General features: G+C 34.5%; 1 protein-coding gene across 2 annotated transcripts in view; it reads left to right on the forward strand.

Moving 5' to 3' along the window:
- Positions 1–18,684, forward strand: part of ALCAM (activated leukocyte cell adhesion molecule) — a 206,996-nt gene extending 188,312 nt beyond the window's left edge. For both annotated transcript variants that reach the window (XM_054479818.2, XM_054479820.2), the window contains 2 exons: positions 13,674–13,786; positions 16,252–18,684. In XM_054479818.2, coding sequence (XP_054335793.1) covers positions 13,674–13,761 — 88 coding nt within the window. In that variant the 3' untranslated portion in view covers positions 13,762–13,786; positions 16,252–18,684. The remainder of the gene's footprint in view (positions 1–13,673; positions 13,787–16,251) is intronic.
- Positions 18,685–19,058: the final 374 nt, after the last annotated feature.

Below are 19,058 nucleotides of genomic sequence, written 5' to 3' on the forward strand. Positions count from 1 at the left end.
GTAACTCTCCACTGCCAAGATGCCAGTCCTAAATACCAACAGCTCTGGTACCTTCTGTGGTGTGAGGTAGGGATGCTCATGGAAAACACTCCTCTAACTAGCAAGAAATAAGGATTCCTCACACCCCCTCTAAGAGAGTTTTCAATTTGTTATGCAAACTGAAAGCCTGCTTGGAAAACCTAAAATCTCATGTACTCTTTTATGTGTGAATTATTTTAAGTGAGCATTGCTTTGGATTTCTAAATATAAAATTCTATTATAGTGTTTTATTGGACTTTTCCAAATGATACCAGCCAGATTGTGATTTACTGGTTGCACCTACCACTGTCATCCCCTTCACTTGTCCTGCCTCCTCCATCCTCTCACTATGCTATTGTTCAATTAAAGGCATACTTAGGATGATACCCCAAAGCAGTCCCCTACCCCTTTTGAGATCTCAAAACAAGTATAGAATATTGGGAAAATCTCACCAAAAAACGTTTTAAATCTTCTGAAAAGTTATTTGAAAGTAACTTTAACCCTTTAAACGTACTGCACTTAAGGGAATTATACAGAATGAGGAGTTGAGACTTAGATTTAAACTTTCTTCTGCTGCTCAGTAGCTTTATGGCCTTGGCCATTAACCTCCCTGACTCACCTTCAATTTGGTGGGTCCCTGCATGTAACCTGCCAGCTGCTTTCACATACACTATCACATTTATCCTCACACCAGCTCTACGAGGAAATCCTGTTGTTTCCCCTATTTATAGATGAACAAGCATGCGTAAGAGGAGGGGTTGTCTAAGATTTTGGAGCTCAGACTTAACACATGAGGATAAAAACCCAGGCTTGCGGACCCCAAGGCCAAGACCCCTCTCTGCCTTGCAGCTTAGACTAGAGGGTCACCTTTAGCACTTCTTCCCACGGTAACTTACTATGATCCTATAATTTAAATTTTCTCTCATATTTAAGGTTATTAAAAAGAGGCACCGATGAGGAAAATTTAAAATAAATAATCATAATTTATATTTTATAAATTATAAAATAAATGTATATATATTATATATACATATATACTTATATAATATATACATATATTGCATATATACAGGTATACATGTGTACATATAACATATTATATATACATATTTATATATACATATACACATATAGAATATATACATATATTATATATACACATATAGAATATATACATATATTATATATACACATATAGAATATATACATATATTATATATATACACATATAGAATATATACATATATTATATATATACACATATAGAATATATACATATATATACACGTAGAATATATACATATATTATATATATACACGTAGAATATATACATATATTATATATATACACATGTAGAATATATACATATATTGTATATATACACATATAGAATATATACATATATTGTATATATACACATATAGAATATATACATATATTGTATAGATACACATATATGTAATATATATGCTATTATAACAAAATACCATAAACTGGGTGGCTTTAAAAAAAAAAAACAAATTTATTTTCCACAGTTCTGGAGACTGGGAATTTCAATATCAAGGCACCAGCAGATCTAGTTTCTGGTAAGGTCCCACTTTCTAGCTCATAGAGGTGCCTTCTTTCTGTAACTTTACATGATGGCAGGAGGCAAGAGAGCTCTCCAAAGTCCCTTTTATGAGGGCACTAATCTCATTCATAAGGGCTCCACCTTTACAATTTAATCATGTGATGGTCATATCATCTATTTCAGGGAGACACAAACATTCAGTATATAGCAGTGACTACTACTCCCTTCAAGATAAAGAGCATTACATTACCCCCAGAAAGTTCCCTTAGACTTCTTTTTTGTCCAGCCCCATCATCCCTGTCTCCTTAGGAAACCACTGGCTAATTGTTATGACCAGAGATTGTTTGCCTAATCTTGAACTTCATACAAATAGAATTATAGAAAAGGTACTCTTTTATAATGGGCTTCTTCCCCTTAACATGTTTTTGAGATTTATTCATGTTGTTACATCTATGAGTGACTTCTTTTTTTATATTGCTGATAGTGTTTAATCATTAGAATATGCCATATCTTTAAAATCCATTCTCTTCTTGGACGTTTGGATACTTTCCAGTTTGGGCTACTCCGAATGGTATGGCTAAAATAAACATTTTTATACAAGTGGTTTTTGCAGCCATATGTTTCTATTCTCTTGGGTAAAAACCTAGGAGTGGAATTGCTTGATCTTCCAGCAGACATTTGTTTACGGGAAACTGCCGTGCAGATTTCCAAAATAGTCATCCTGCTTACAACTCCCACCAGTCGCATATGAGAGTTTTAGTTCCTTTGCATCCTTGCCTAAATCTGGTGTTATTCTGTTGAATTTTAGCCATTCTAGGAGGTGCGAATTAATAACTAGTTTTGGTTTTAACTTGCATTTCCTTGAGATCTAATAATTTTAAGCTCCATAAATGTATAGCTATCTTATATCTTCCTTTGTGAAGCAACTATTCAAATCTTGTGCCTATGATTTTTATTGGTATTTGTCTTTCTGTAATTGATTTGTAAGAGTTCTTAATGTATTTTGCATTAAAATCCTTTGACATATATAGATATATTTGAACATTTTTTCCCAGTCTTTACCCTGGTTTTCCTGTTCTTACTGCTGTCTTTTGATAAGCAGAAATTAGTCCTTTTGATGAAGAACAGCTATCAATTTTTCCTATTATGTTCATGCTTTTTGTGTCTACTATATGAAATCTTTGCTTATCCCAAAGTGGCAAAGGTATTTTCCTATGTTATCTCCTAGAAACTTTTAAACTTTGACATTGAAGGGTATAATCTATCTAAAATTTGGTGTCTAGTGTGAGATAAAGATGGGATTTTGTTTGGTTTTTGGGTTTGCTGTATCTATTTATCAAGCCATTCCAGCACTTTGTTAAAAGGACTTTCTTTCAGCCATAACACATTTCTCAAAACTTAATTTACCATAATAGCATGAGACTTTCAACTGTGATAATCTTCTAGTTGTTTCAGAGATCTTATTTCTTTGCATGTTCATATAAATTTTAGCAACTTGCTAATTTCTGTGCCACAGAAAAAGTTTTGTGGAATTAGCATTGCTTTTAACGTACAAATGAATTTGGGTAGATTTGACAACTTACTAATATTTGGTCTTCAAATCCATGATCATATATCTCCTCATTTGCTTGGCTCTTTTCAATTTTTTTCTTAGTAATATTTCAAATTTTAAATGTAGACATTTGATATGTCCTTAAAAGTTTATTCCTGTATGTTTATACATTTTGTAGCTATTATAAATACAATTAATTTTGTAATGTTTCCAGTTCTTCCTATTAGTATGTGAAAGTGTGATTAATTTTTCATGTTGAAATGTATGCTGCCATCTTACTAAATTACCTTGTTAGTAGTTATATTAGTTGTTTTGTGGATTCCTAGGTAAACAATGATTGCATCTGCAAATGGAGATAATTTTACTCCTTCCCTTCTACTCTATATACCATATATTTCTTTTGCTTGCTTTTTTGGCACTCATAGGCACCTCCAATACAAGGCTGAATAGAAATATTCAGAATGGACACCTTTGCGTGTTTCCAGTCTTAGAGGGGAAATTGCTCAATAGTTACCATTATGTATGATGTTAGCTGTATATCCCTACCCAGAGATAGTCAAACTGCAGAGTTAAGGGTATAATCTTCCAGATTACCTAGTTTGCCCAAGAATTCTGACTCCAACTGCAAGGAGTTAGGGTCCAGCCACAAAGTAAGAGGGAAGAGTACACACAAGATCACCCTTACTTCTGACACCAAATGCAAGTTTTGGTGTTTCCCAAAACAATCCTCAGGTTTGATAATTCACTAGAAAGATTCACAAAACTTACTAAAATTTTTATATTCCTGATTATATTTATTACAAGAAAATGTTACATTAAAAATCAGCCAAGGGAAAAACAAGTAGGGCAGAGTCTAACAGGATTCCAAATGTGAAGTTTCCATTATCCTCAGGAATACATTATTCTACTAGCATCGACGTGTAACAAAAGCATGGAGTGTGGCCAACCTGAAAGGCTCACCCAAACTTTAGTGTCCAGAGTTTTCACTAGGCATTATTACATAGGCATGATTAACTGGATGAACTTAACCTCCAGCCTGTCTCCTCCTCAGGTCAGGCTGATATCACATAGCTCAAAGTTCCCTCCTTAAACTATGATTGGTCTTTCTAGTGTCATTACACCCCACTCTAAGGCTGATTAATGTAGAAGGCCCTGCCTTGAGACATCTCATTAGCATAAGCTATCAGGTGCAATTTAAGGGAGCAACATAGATAAGAAAGCCTGTATAACTCATAAAATTGCAACTGTTTAGATGTTGCCTCCCAGAAACTGAAAGCAAAGGTCAGGTATCTCTTTGGATGAAGCAAATTCTTTACTACAAAGTGTCCTTTATCAGGTTGAATAACTTTTTTACTATTCCTAGATTACCAGTAGTTTTTATCACAAATCGTTGAATTTTCTCAAATGTTCTTCTATATCTATTAAAATAATCATATTGTTTACCCCGTTAATATGGTAAATTACATTCTTTGATTGTTGAATGGTAAGCCAGTCTTGCATTCTTGAAATACATCTCAGTCTATTATTATGTATCATAATTTTTATATATTGATGGATACTATTTACTAACATTTTATTAACAATTCTTTTGTCTATGCTCATGAGGAATATTGGTCTGTAATTTTCTTTTCTTATAACATTCCCATCAAGTTTTGGTACTAGAATAATGTGGATCTTATAAAATGGATCGATAAAAGGGCCCCATCCTCTTCTTTTTCTGAGTTTGTTAATTCATCAAATATTTGATAGAATTCAATAATGAAACTTGAGTTTCCTTCACGAGAACTTGCTTCAAAACAAAATGCAATTTTTTTTGTTTTGTTTTGTTTTTTCTGTTTAAGACAGAGTTTCACTCTTGTTGCTCAGGCTGGAGCGCAATGTCACGATCTCAGCTCACTGCAACCTCCGCCTCCCAGGTTCAAATGATTTTCCTGCCTCAGCCTCCCAAGTAGCTGGGATTACAGGCACGCACCTCCATGCCTGGCTAATTTTTGTATTTTTAGTAGAGACGGGATTTCTCCATGTTGGTCAGGCTGGTCTTGAACTCCTGACCTCAGGCGATCCGCCCTCCTCGGCCTCCTAAAGTGCTGAGATTACAGGCATGAGTCACGGCACCCGGCTGAATTTCAATTTATAGATATAGGGTTGATTCTTTTTGAATAAATTTTGGCAGGTTGCTCAATAATTTATCCATTTCATTTAAATTATCGGCATTTTTGCAAGAAAAAAAAAGTCGGTAGAATTTTTTATCCCTTTTATGCCTATGGGTTCTATAGTGATAACACTTTTTTGTTATCTGATATTGCTAATTTATTTTTTCTTTTATCTTTATAGGGTGTTATCGATTTTCAAAATGACCTCAAATAACTTTTTGCTTTGTTTTTTATCTTTATTGCTTATTTTTTATTATTTTGCTCTTTTCACTACTACTTTTTTCTTATTTAAATTTCCACTTTCTCTCCTTTCTCTAATTTCTTGAAATAAAAATTTTGATTCTTAGTATTAGCCTTTCTTCTTTTATAAGACAAGCATTGAAATTATAAATTCCTCTCAGCACTGTTACCTGTGTTCCACAACATCGGTATGTTGTGTTTTCTTATTCATTCAGTTAATGTTTCCCTGTGGTTTCTTCCTTGAAGTCAAGTGACTAGACCTGTATTAAATTCCAAATATTTCTCATTTAATTCTTTTTTGTCAACACAACCTACTACGTAATCTTTTAGACTTTCAAAGTACATTGAGATTTATTTTTTGGCCTAGCATGCAGTTTTTCCTTGTGAATACTCCATGGACACTTGAAAAAAAACTTGTTGGAGGCTTATGGGTGTAGTGTTGTATAATTGCCAATTAGGGTTAGGTTAAGATGAATAACTGTTTGTTTAAATCTTCTTATCCTTACTTACTTTTTTAAAATTATGCAAAATTACTTCACATGTAATATAAGAAGGTAAAAAGCATACACTTCTATTTCCCCTGCATGTATTTTGTACCATTGTTGTTATTTATCTTACTTCTAAGTACTAAGCCTCACAACACACTGTCATTATTTTATGCTCTGCAGTCTATTATCTGTTTTAAAAATTAAAAATTATGAGAAAACTTTCTTTTGTATCTACTTATTTACTCCTTCCAGCACTCTACTTATTTTTAGTGGATCTGAGCCTTTGTCTATCACTTTCATTCTGAAAAACCTCCTTTGACATTACTGGGAGTACATGTCTACCTCCAGTAAATTCTGAGTTTTCATTTTTATGATAATGTTCTTATTTCATTTTTAATTTTGTTTGCTATTTTCATGGGTACAGATTTCTAGGTTGACACTTCTTAGAATATTGAGCACCTTAAAGATGTGCCATTGCTTTCTGGCTTGTATTGTTTTTAATGAGAAGTAGTTGGATTTTGGCCAGGTGTGATAATGCACACCTGTAGTCCTAGCTACACAAGGAGATCAGCCAGGTGGGTGGCTCACACTTGTAATCCCACCACTTCGGGAGGCCGAGGCAGGCAGATTGCTTGATGCCAGGAGTTTGAAATCAGCCTGACCAACATGGCAAAACCCTGTCCCTACTAAAAATACAAAAATTAGCCGGGCATAGCGCCACACACTTGTGATCCCAGCTATACAGGAGGCTGAGACATGGGAATCACTTGGACCTGGGAGACAGAGGTTGCAGTGAGCCGAGATGACACGACTGCACTCCAGCCTGGGCAACATAGCAAAACTGTCTGGAAAGAAAAAAAAAAATAGAGGCTAAGGTGAGAGGATCGCTTGAGTCCAGGAGTCCAAGGCTGCAGTGAGCTATAATTGTACCACTGAACTCCAGCCCAGCTGGGCAACAGAGCAAGACCCCATTTCTGGAGAAAAAAGAAGTAATTGGATATTATTTTTCGCTGCTTTGAAAATTTGGAAAAAATTTCAGCAATTTTTTTTACATATATGTTTACCCTCCTTCTTTCTTCATAAGACTCCTGGTATACATATATTAGACTGCTTGAAATTGTCCCACAGATCCTGTCTCAATTTTTAATGCCTTTACTTTTTTGAAAAGATTCATATTGCATAGTTTCTATGTCTATAACTTAATTGTCACTGATTTTATTTCAGTTGCAATAGCTGATCTTCCAGTAACCCCATACATGAAATTATCATTTCTGATCTGTGTTTCTCAGTTCTAAATATTCAACTTTATTTTCAAGCTTCTCTTTCTCCTATTACTATACTAATGTTTTCCTCTAAATTCTTATAAACTTGTGTAATTCCTATTTTACAATCCTTGCCTATAAATTTAATTATTTGTAGGGTTTTATTAATTCATTTTTTCTCCCAATTATAGGTCACATTGCTCTATTTCTTTGTATGTTTAGTAATTTTTGTTTGGATGTTGGAAATTTGGATGTTATATTGTTTTGAATTTTGTTTGGCAGGTAGCCAAGTTTCTTATGGATCAGCTTAACTTTTTTTGGAGCTTGGTTTTAAACTAGATTAGGATGGATGTATCCAAATTAGTACCTGAAGAAGGAATCAAAGGAATGTTTATGTAAATTTCTCATGCCCTTTTCTTTGCATAACTCTACCCCTTTCTTGCAATTTTCATCATCTCCTTCCAGCCAAGTATGATTTCTGCCTCCTCAACTCAGTGAAAACTCTGTTTTCTGCTTGGGTCCTTATTTTTGGCACCACCAGAAAATACTTCCAGGCACAAAGCCTGGATTGTCATCAAGTGCAACTAGTGGCTTTTCCCTTAGAAATCACACAGATCACAGTACTTAGAAATCACACACAACAGTGCTACCTGTTGTCCAATGACAGAAAATACTTGCTCTTTTATTCTTTTTCTTAAAAATACATGTTTATGGCAAGAGAGCTAGCCCAGTGAAGCAACTGGAACATATGTGGATTTTGGTATTCAAGAGAGGTCCTGCAACCAGTCCCCTGCGGATACCAAGGGACAACTGTACTATTTACTTCATCAGGATCATACATATTAAATGTTGGTATAAGTCTTATCAATTATTGAGAAAGTGATATCAAATCATTCAATAAAGATTGCATATTTATTTCTCCCTTCAGTTCTGTCAGTTTTTACTTTATACTTTTATTAGGTACATACACTTACAATTGTTATAACTTCTTTATATATGAAACATTTGTAATTATGAAATATCTCTCATTATCTCTGACAATTATCAATTATATGTAAGACCACCTCCCTATCTGTTTTCTAGGTATCTTCTGTCCTTCCATCCTGCCTTCTTTTGAATTACTCAATTAAGTTTTAGTATTACATTTTAATACATCTACTGGCCTTTTAACTATACCTCTTTGTGTTTGTTTATTGTGGTTGCTATAAGGATTAAAATAAGAACTCAAAACAATCTACTCATGTTAAAAATCTAAGATTTTTGAAGCATAATCCCATTTAACTTCCTCTATCTTTGTTGCTATTATTGTCACATCTATTTTATCTGCATATATTATAAAGATCAACTATGTTTTAAATATATATTCATATAAAGCATATATATTAAACTGTTAGTTGTCTTTTAAAATATTTTACATATCTACAATCTGTATTTTTTTATTCTTTCTTACATATCTGACTTCCCATCTAGTGTTACTTTGCTTTGAAGAACTTCCTTTAGTGCTTCCTTTAGGAAAGGTCTGCTGGTGATACTTTTTTCTGCTTTCTTTTCATTTAATTTAATATGTCTTTCTTTTGCCTTTAAGTGAAGGATCTTTTCACTGATATAAAATTTTGGGTTTAAAACTTTTCCTTTCAGCATTTTAAAGATGTTTGATTATCTCTGGTGTGCACTTTTTTCTGATGAGACATCACCTGTTATTTATGTTATTGTTCTCCTGAACAAATTTTCTGTGGCACTTTCAAACATTTCTTTTTATATTTGCTTTTGGTTAGTATGTTTATGATTAACTTGAGTGTGTTTTTCCTTTTGCATTTCCTCCCTCCGGACTTCTGAGCATTTTGGATCTTCAAGTTAATGGACTTCATCAAATCTGGGAAATTTTCTCATTGTTTCTTCAAATATATTTTTGCCTCATTCTCTTTCTCTTCTGTTTGACTTCAAATACACGTATGTCAGCATATGTTAGCCTGCTCACTATCATCTCACAGGCCACTGAAGATCTGCTTTTTTTTTTTTCCACTGCCCTGGACTCCACCATCTCCTCACTTTTTTACTGTTTTCTTTCTCTCTGTTTTCCAGAATTTGTAACTTACAATTTTGTCCCCAGGTTCACTAATGCTTTCTTGTGCCACCTCTAATCTGATGTTAAGAGCATTTAGTGACTCGTTCAATATCAATATTCTAGTTTTCAGTCATAGAATTATTTTTGTTCACATTTTTTGCTGCTGATATTTCCATCTGCTTACCAAATTTTCCTTTAAGCCACTGAGTGAGTATTATATAATTGACTTAAAATTCTTGCCTGCTGATTCCAAAATCCGTAAATCTGCATCACCTAAGGACATCCCCTGGACTTTGTGTTACATTTTTCTATTCTGTGTATGTATTGTAACTTTTTTATTATTTAATGGATTTTGTGGGTGATATGTTTTAGATTATAATTTCTCTTATATTTTTCTAAAGGATATGAGTTGTTTTTCCTAGCACACAATTAGATTACTGGCTAATTACTCTGCTGTCACTGTCACCTTGCCCTTGTGATGGTTAATTTTACGGTTTGTATTCCATGTCTGTCTTAGGATGAATGTCTAGTTCTTTTATTTTATTTTATTTATTTATTTATTTTTTTTTGAGATGGAGTCTTGCTCTGTCACCTAGGCTGGAGTGCAATGATGTGATATCTCGGCTCACTGCAACCTCTGCCTCCTGGGTTCAAGCGATTCTCCTGCTTCAGCCTCCCAAGTAGCTGGGATTACAGGCACACGCTACCATGCCCGGCTAATTTTTGCATTTTTAGTAGAGACAAAAATTTTAGATAAAAAATTTTTAGTAAAGGTTTTGCCATGTTGGCCAGGCTGGTCTCGAACTCCTGACCTCAAGTGATCCACCCACCTTTGCCTCCCAAAGTGTTGGGATTACAGGTGTGAGCCACTGAGACCAGCCTGTGTCTAGTTCTGACACATAGTCTTTCTTGGTTTTTCTGGGGTTTCAATACAAAGACCGATGTGTTTGCTAAGCAATTCTGGCTTGGTGAAGTTCAACTCCAAACTGCGCGGGTAGTACCTAAAAATCTATCAGGCTTCTAAGCCTTCTGGTATTGCTTTCCACTAAGCTCTTTGAAATTTCTCCCACATATGCTATTCAGGGGATCATCCAAGGAGCTTATCATAGTGTATACACAAATTTGGAATTCTTGCCACCCTGTGGCTGTCTCCTTTCTAAGATTTTTCTCCCTTGATTTCTAGCTTTTGGTCTACTTAGTCCATGCCTCCCAAGCTGAGAAGTGCCCTCAGAGGAAAAACCATGTAAAATTTTCTTTCAATTTCTACTTTATTTTTGTCACTCTCAAATACATTCACATACTTCATTCTGTACTTTTCTGGGGGTTTATAATTGTTATAAATATAAGAGTTAACAAAGTACACTTGGTTTTTTTTTTTTATTTTCAGTATTTCTCAAAACAGAACTCCTTGTAGTCCATGCTTTATTTCAAGGTTGTGAAATCATTTGCACACTCAATGAGAATATGGCTTTATTCTTACCATACAGGTCAAGGCAGGTTGAAAAAATTAAAATTGCAATTTATATTACAGTAGTCACTGTCCTGATATATTACATTGTTGATTTTTTTAAGTTTTATTTTTTAGGACTTACCAACTGAATGTTGACTTTTTTATCTATCACTCTCTAGTTGCTCCAAACAAGTTATGATTCTTACTTTAGATGAAAGGAGTGGAAGTTAATGAAGTGAGTTTAAAAGAAAACAGACAAAAAGAGAAAGCAAAAGGAGAAGCAGAAAGAAAAAGAAAAGAGGAATGGAATGGAGAAAAAAATTAGAGGGGTGAGAGAAGACAAGGGGAACAAAAAAGAGAGGAGAGAAGAGATTTTGGGGGATTATGTGGCTTTTTAAAATTGCCACAATATCTTACTGATTTATAGAAATTATAGTTATTAGGCTATATAGTTAGTAGCTATTAGAATAATCAAAGACCTGTTTATGAATATAATTTTGTGCAGAACTATCTGGAAAGGTTGGATTAAGAATCACTCAAGTTCTGTCATTTCAATGTAGTATTTTGTCAACTTGCTTATAAAAAAAAAGCTGGGTATGTATGGACTTCATATTGGTGAACACTAACATATTAAGGAACAGTGGAAGGAAATAGACGTAAAGTATCACGTCAGTTCAACTTAGTAGAATAACGATCTTTTGGATGCCTACCATGTTCTAGTCACTGTATTATGTGCTATGGATAAAATATAAATAAAACATAGCTGTTATTCTCAAAGAGTTCACGGCCAAGTCAAGGAAACTAAAGAGATTTCTTACATCTCAGTATTTCCTTGGGGCAGATGGATGGAGAACTGAGCTAAGAGCTTGAAGGGAAAGCTGGATTCCTTTGCATTTTTTAAGCTAAAGAAAGGGATACTTTCTAGGATGTCAATTAGAAGCCTGAAAGAACCATGCCTTAGGAATAGGAGCAAGTCAAAAGTAGACCAAATTTTACTAAAATTGCAGTGGGCCTCCAACACAGGTCAATAACCTGACAGAATTGTGTAATCAGCCCCTTAGCCTAACAAAGGAAAGGAGGAGCCATAGCTGATAGAAAATAACATTCTGTAGGGGCTCTACAGTTCTTTTGTTCATAGGGTCAGCAAAATTTAAAAGGACAAGATTTGCAGAGTCAAGAAAATACAATCAATAATCTAGAGAAAAAGTAGATAAGATAAGCAAAGAATAACTGAATTATTTGAATATTGTAGTTAATAGATAAGGCAATGAAAATAACTATAAATATATAAGAAAATGTGTAAGAAAAGATACTCAAAAGAGATAAAAGGAGTAGAGAATTCAAATGCAATAATTGAAAAGAGAAAAAGAATTATATCTTTCAGTTCCAAAATGTCAATTTGATTTTAAAGGACCAATTGACATTTGGGAACTGAAAGACATAATATTAAACACTGTGTTTTCAGTAGACGAATTTAACACAGATGGGCCACAGCAGAGCACAGGAGAAGGAAATTGGAATACACATCGATAGAAGACACCCAGACTGAAGCACAGAGAGGAAAAAGAACAGCCAAGACCAACAAGAGCATAAGAAACTTGTGGACACACACACGTCTAAGCTCTGTATAAAATTGAAATTCCAGAAGAATGAAAGAGCAAGAATAGCAATCACCAGTAAAATAAATAAATACATTATGGTTTATTCACCCTATGACATCCTATAGACCAATAAGAATGAACAATGTATAATCATGTGCACCATTATACATGAATGTCACAAACTTAAGGTTGAATTTAAATAAAAGGCAAACGCAAATGAATAAATGTGAGATGATTCCATTTATGTACAAATTACAATAGCAGGTAAAACTATTATGTGAGAATTCAGGTTGCAGTAGCCTTTGGGCAGGAAGTAGACTGCAAGGGCATGTAATGGTCTGCAATTGTCTCTTATTCTGGAAGCTGGGAGGAAAGGAAGGAAGGGAGGGAAGAAGGTGGAAGGGGTGCACTCTTGGACATACAGCTACCATTTGTTCTAGTTTCTCCTAGTTAGCCACAAAACCTTAACTGTGTAATTAAGAAAACCTGATTTCATGTCTTAAAGAATAAGAGTCTAGGCATAGGTAATCAAAGTAGCCGCTAAGGCATTGGTTTTCAAACTGTGGAAGGCAGTGGAATCACCTGAGGAGTTGTTTGAGATCGCAGGTCCCATCCCCACAGTTTCTGTTTCTGTTTCTGTAGTTCTGGTGTAGGGCCCGAGAATTTGCATTTCTCGCAAGTTCACAGGCGATGCTGATACTGCTGGTCTGGGGACCATAATTTGAGAACCAGCCATGTTAGAGTTGCTATAGCTTCTGTTGTCAATGTTCTATCATAAACTTGGTCTCAATAATCTGGTTGTTGATGTATTCAGTAAAACAGAATTCATAAAGATAGACATAGGCGTTAGCTCAACTGGGATACATGATGGGGAACACCAGAAGGGAAAACGCCTTCATGAAATGTCCTTAAGAAAATTTTTTTGGAGAAAATTCACTTAGAACAAAAATTTACACTGTCAAATGAGTTACTTCCCAGAAAGTGGAGAGAAAACCTAGCTAAAAACATGATGCATAAAGTGTTGTATAGTCTGTTTTCAAAATAATTAATTTTTTTTCTCTTAGCATACATTTACTGGAACCCCATCACCAAGCTAATTTCAGTAGAATGTGCTCCATTATCAGTCAAGGCTCACAGATGTGGAAATTTTTGCCTAGCAGTTTGCTGTAAAACATTTGCTTTTCAAAGACACAATAATTCAAATCTTAAAATTAAATATAAAAGTTGAACATGCATATGTCAATATGATGAAGTTGATTTAATTCTCTTACAGGACTGCATCAAAACATGTAAACAAGGACCTCGGTAATATGGAAGAAAACAAAAAGTTAGAAGAAAACAATCACAAAACTGAAGCCTAAGAGAGAAACTGTCCTAGTTGTCCAGGTGAGTAGTCTGTTCACAGAAATAATTCCCTAGCAAGTAGGAAACATCCTTAAAGATGAAATCCTTTACGTTAAGATGCTCCATAATTACAGCTTTCAAAACAGGAAGAGAGGGATTTTTTTCTTTTTATTATACTTTAAGTTCTCGGATACATGTGCAGAACGTGAAGGTATGTTACACTGGTATAAATGTGCCATGGTAGTTTGCACCCATCAACCCGTCATCTACATTAGGTATTTCTCCTAATGCTGTCCCTCCCCTAGGCCCCCATCCCCTGACAGGCCCCATTGTGTGGTGGTCCCCTCCCTGTGTCCATGTGTTCTCACTGTTCAACTCCCACTTATGAGTGAAAACATGCAATGTTGAGTTTTCTGTTCTCGCATTAGTTTGCTGAGAATGATGGTTTCCAGCTTCATCCATGTCCCTAAAAAGGACATGAACTCAACCTTTTTTTATGGCTGCATAGTATTCCATGGTGTATGTGTGCCACATTTTCTTAATCCAGTCAATCATTGATGGGCATTTGGGTTGGTTCCAAGTCTTTGCTATTGTGAACAGTGCTGCAATAAACATACATGTGGATGTGTGTTTATAGTAGAATGATTTATAATTCTTTGAGTTTATACCCAGTAATGGGATTGCTGGGTCAAATGGTATTTCTGGTTCTATATCCTTCAGGAATCGCCACACTGTCTTTCAAAAGGAAAGTTTTTCAAAAGGAAACTTTCGTGACTCAGAAAGTGTTTTCGGAAGAATGGAAACTTACCAGTTTCCTCCACTCCCTCCTCAAAATAATCATTATCCTCTGAATAATAAAAGCCAACTATGAGATGTTAACATTCAATTAGCATTTTATATTTTAATGCAAAAACTTTAAGTGCAAAGAAGCTTTACTTTTTTGAATTGGTGTTTGGGTTCAGTAAGAACAGATTCTAATGCCTTAGATTTATTTTAAATAAATGATTATGAAAATAATTTTAAAATATGAAAATTTTAGGCCAGGTGCAGTGGCTCACGCCTGTAATCCCAGCACTTTGGGAGGCTGAGGCAGGTGGATCACTGGAGACCAGGAGTTCCAGACCAGCCTGGCCAACATGGTGAAACCCTGCGTCTCTACTAAAAATACAAAAATTAGCCAGTCCTGGTGGCAAGCACCTATAATCCCAGCTACTCTGGTAGCTGAGGCAGGGGAATCACTTGAACCCAAGAGGTGGGGGTTGCAATGAGCCGAGATGGTGCCACTGCACTCCAATCTGGGTGACAGAATGAGATTCTGTCTCAAAATATAAAAATAAAAAAATAAAAAATTTTAATCTAGGTATTTGATAAAAGCATGAGTGTATTTATACAGCCAATATCCCAAATCATTTTAATGAAAAGTCTAACAAACTTGTGAATGTGTGTATACATATACGCATATGCTTTTACAGGTAGTATATGTATGTGTATGTGTATATATGTATCCATGTATCTATATGCACATATGTAGAGGCATATGTCTGTTACATATGTTATATATATTTTACATATAAAATAGCTGTGTGTGATTTTTAAGACAATCTCAAAAGAGGTATGTTTCCATGGCATTGTCACCTGCAATTTGAGGTTTTTCTTTTTATTTGTGTTCCCTTAAACCAAGCAAATAGAAGAGCCATTTGGACTATTAATGCGTCTTTTAGAATAACTGTTACTATAGCTTACCAATATGATATGACAAGCCCCAACCACCACAGTGAACCTCGGGTTCATTATAAATAAACCACAAGTCACAATTTGAGTGGGTCATCCAAGTTAATCCCACAGTAAGGATGGAGCATGAGAAAGTACTGAATTTAAAAGGATGCACACGGGGGAGAACAATAGAATAATTGAAACAAGACTTGTTTTTTAAAATCTGAAAGCCAGGATTTTAAACTGTTGGGGTGAAAGGAATCAGAACTGGATTGCTTCTCTATCTCACCTTTCATTGGAGGTCAAGTATGCAGCATTCCCACATGACATTTTTTGTTTGTTTTTTCCACTTCTCTAGGGTTCTTTTCCCCAGTCCTTTGTAAACATAGATTTTAACTACTGTTTTCTTCAAAATTATAGAGTTTTCTTCAAAGTTATAGAGTAACTTCTCAATGAAAAACTGTACTTGAAGACAAATCCCACGAAATAGTGTGATTTGAAGAAATGAGTGTACTTTTAACCTAAAGAGAAATGCAATGAAATATTTTCTTGAAAAAAGCTTGTAATATTAGTATTAATTTTACAAAAAAAGAAAACTGAATAATTCCAAAAATTATTTGTAGAATGGATGCAGCAATGCCTGAGATTATAGATGGACTCGGGGACAACAGAGTTTTATAAAAGGCCCTCCTGTAAAGTAATTTACTAAATTACTTTTAGTACAAAGTATCTGTTGATGTTAAAAAATTATTGCTTTGGCAGCTTATCTAAATTATGCTTTTTTTTCATTTCAGAGATTAAAATCATATAGACCAATTGAAGCATGAACGTGGATTGTATTTAAGACATAAACAAAGACATTGACAGCAATTCATGGTTCAAGTATTAAGCAGTTCATTCTACCAAGCTGTCACAGGTTTTTAGAGAATTATCTCAAGTAAAACAAATGAAATTTAATTACAAACAATAAGAACAAGTTTTGGCAGCCATGATAATAGGTCATATGTTGTGTTTGGTTCAATTATTTTTTTTCCGTAAATGTCTGCACTGAGGATTTCTTTTTGGTTTGCCTTTTATGTAAATTTTTTACGTAGCTATTTTTATACACTGTAAGCTTTGTTCTGGGAGTTGCTGTTAATCTGATATATAATGTAATGTTTTTATTTCAATTGTTTATATGGATAATCTGAGCAGGTACATTTCTGATTCTGATTGCTATCAGTAATGCCCCAAACTTTCTCACAAGCACCTAAAACCCAAAGGTGGCAGCTTGTGAAGACTGGGGACACTTACATTGCCCTAATCAAAAACTGTGATTTTTATCACAAGGGAGGGGAGGTCGAGAGTCAGACTGACAGACACCATAGGAGCCGACTCTTTGATATGCCACCAGCGGACTCTCAGAAGTAAATCACAGATGCATATAGACACACATACATAACGGTACTCCCAAACTGATAATTTTACCTATACTGAAAAAGACATAAAACAGAATTTGGTAGCACTTACCTCTACAGACACCTGCTAATAAATTATTTTCCGTCAAAAGAAAAAACACAAGTGTGTGTGAGAGACAGTTTGGAAAACTCATGGTCAACATTCCCATTTTCATAGATCACAATGTAAATCACTGTAATTACAAATTGGTATTAAATCCTTTGGGTTATCCACTGCCTTAAAATTATACCTATTTCATGTTTAAAAAGATATCAATCAGAATTGGAGTTTTTAACAGTGGTCATTATCAAAGCTGTGTTATTTTCCACAGAATATAGAATATATATTTTTTTCGTGTGTGTTTTTGTTAACTACCCTACAGATATTGAATGCACCTTGAGATAATTTAGTGTTTTTAACTGATACATAATTTATCAAGCAGTACATGAAAGTGTAATAATAAAATGTCTATGTATCTTTAGTTACATTCAAATCTGTAACTTTATAAACATGTTTTATGCTTGAGGAAATTTTTAGGGTGGTAGTATAAATGGAAACTTTTTGAAGTAGACTGGATATGGGCTACTTGTGACTAGACTTTTAAACTTTGCTCTTTCAAGCAGAAGCCTGGTTTCTGGGAGAACACTGCACAGCGATTTCTTTCCCAGGATTTACACAACTTTAAAGGGAAGATAAATGAACATCAGATTTCTAGGTACAGAACTATGTTATTGAAAGGAGAAGGAAAACTGGTGTTTGTTTCTTAGACTCATGAAATAAAAAAAAATTATGAAGGCAATGAAAAATAAATTGAAAATTAAAGTCAGATGAGAATAGGAATAATATTTTGCCACTTCTGCATTATTCAGAAACATACGTTATTGTACATTTGTAAACCATTTACTGTCTGGGCAATAGTGACTCCGTTTAATAAAAGCTTCCTGTAGTGCATTGGTATGGATTAAATGCATAAAATATTCTTAGACTCAATGCTGTATAAAATATTATGGGAAAAAAAGAAAATATGTTATTTTGCCTCTAAACTTTTATCGAAGTTTTATTTGGCAGGAAAAAAAAATTGAATCTTGGTCAATATTTAAACCAAAGTAAAAGGGGAAAAACCAAAGTTATTTGTTTTGCATGGCTAAGCCATTCTGTTATCTCTGTAAATACTGTGATTTCTTTTTTATTTTCTCTTTAGAATTTTGTTAAAGAAATTCTAAAATTTTTAAACACCTGCTCTCCACAATAAATCACAAACACTAAAATAAAATTACTTCCATATAAATTTTATTTTTTCTTTTGGTGTGGGAGATCAAAGGTTTAAAGTCTAACTTCTAAGATACATTTGCAGAAAGAAGCAACATGACAATAGAAAGAGAGGGTTATGCCACAATTATTTCTTGGTTTCCACTTGCAATGGTTAATTAAGTCCAAAAACAGCTGTCAGAACCTCGAGAGCAGAACATGAGAAACTCAGAGTTCTGGACCGAAAGCAGAAAGTTTGCTGGGAAAAAAAAGACAACATTATTACCATCGAATGAGTGCCTGGATAAAGAGGAAAGCTTACTTGTTTAATGGCAGCCACATGCACGAAGATGCTGAGAAGAAAAAGAATTCCAAATCCTCAACTTTTGAGGTTTCGGCTCTCCAATTTAACTCTTTGGCAACAGGAAACAGGTTTTGCAGGTTCAAGGTTCACGCCCTATATGTGATTATAGGAATTGTTTTGGAAATGGATAACATACCCGTCTATGCCTAAAAGATAATAAAACTGAAATATGTCTTCACAGGTCTCCCACAGCTGTCTGACTCTTGTCTAAAGTAGAATGTTCATGTGTGGAAAGTGATTGTCTTTATCAAATAGTGGAAAACTCACTGTGACTCTCCATCTTTCCGGAGAAGGAGTGCAGAAAAATAAAATTCTCCTGCCTTCCTACTAGGTCAGGTGGGCTACCTTAGCTAGTCCCTAGATTTCACCAGTGATTGATTCTGTAATGCATCTGTCTTCAATGGTAGGATCATACTTACTCTTGGATGTCCCATGTAAGTGTCCTAGGACCTTAATTAAGAGAACATTTTCATATTTGTTCACTTCTGCCAGTAACATTCTATTCAGATTGTCATTTGGAATTACCCAGGCCTGAACTTTCAGAAAATATAT

Source organism: Pongo pygmaeus, chromosome 2, assembly GCF_028885625.2.
Source record: "Pongo pygmaeus isolate AG05252 chromosome 2, NHGRI_mPonPyg2-v2.0_pri, whole genome shotgun sequence".
In the NCBI taxonomy this organism is placed as follows: domain Eukaryota; kingdom Metazoa; phylum Chordata; class Mammalia; order Primates; family Hominidae; genus Pongo; species Pongo pygmaeus.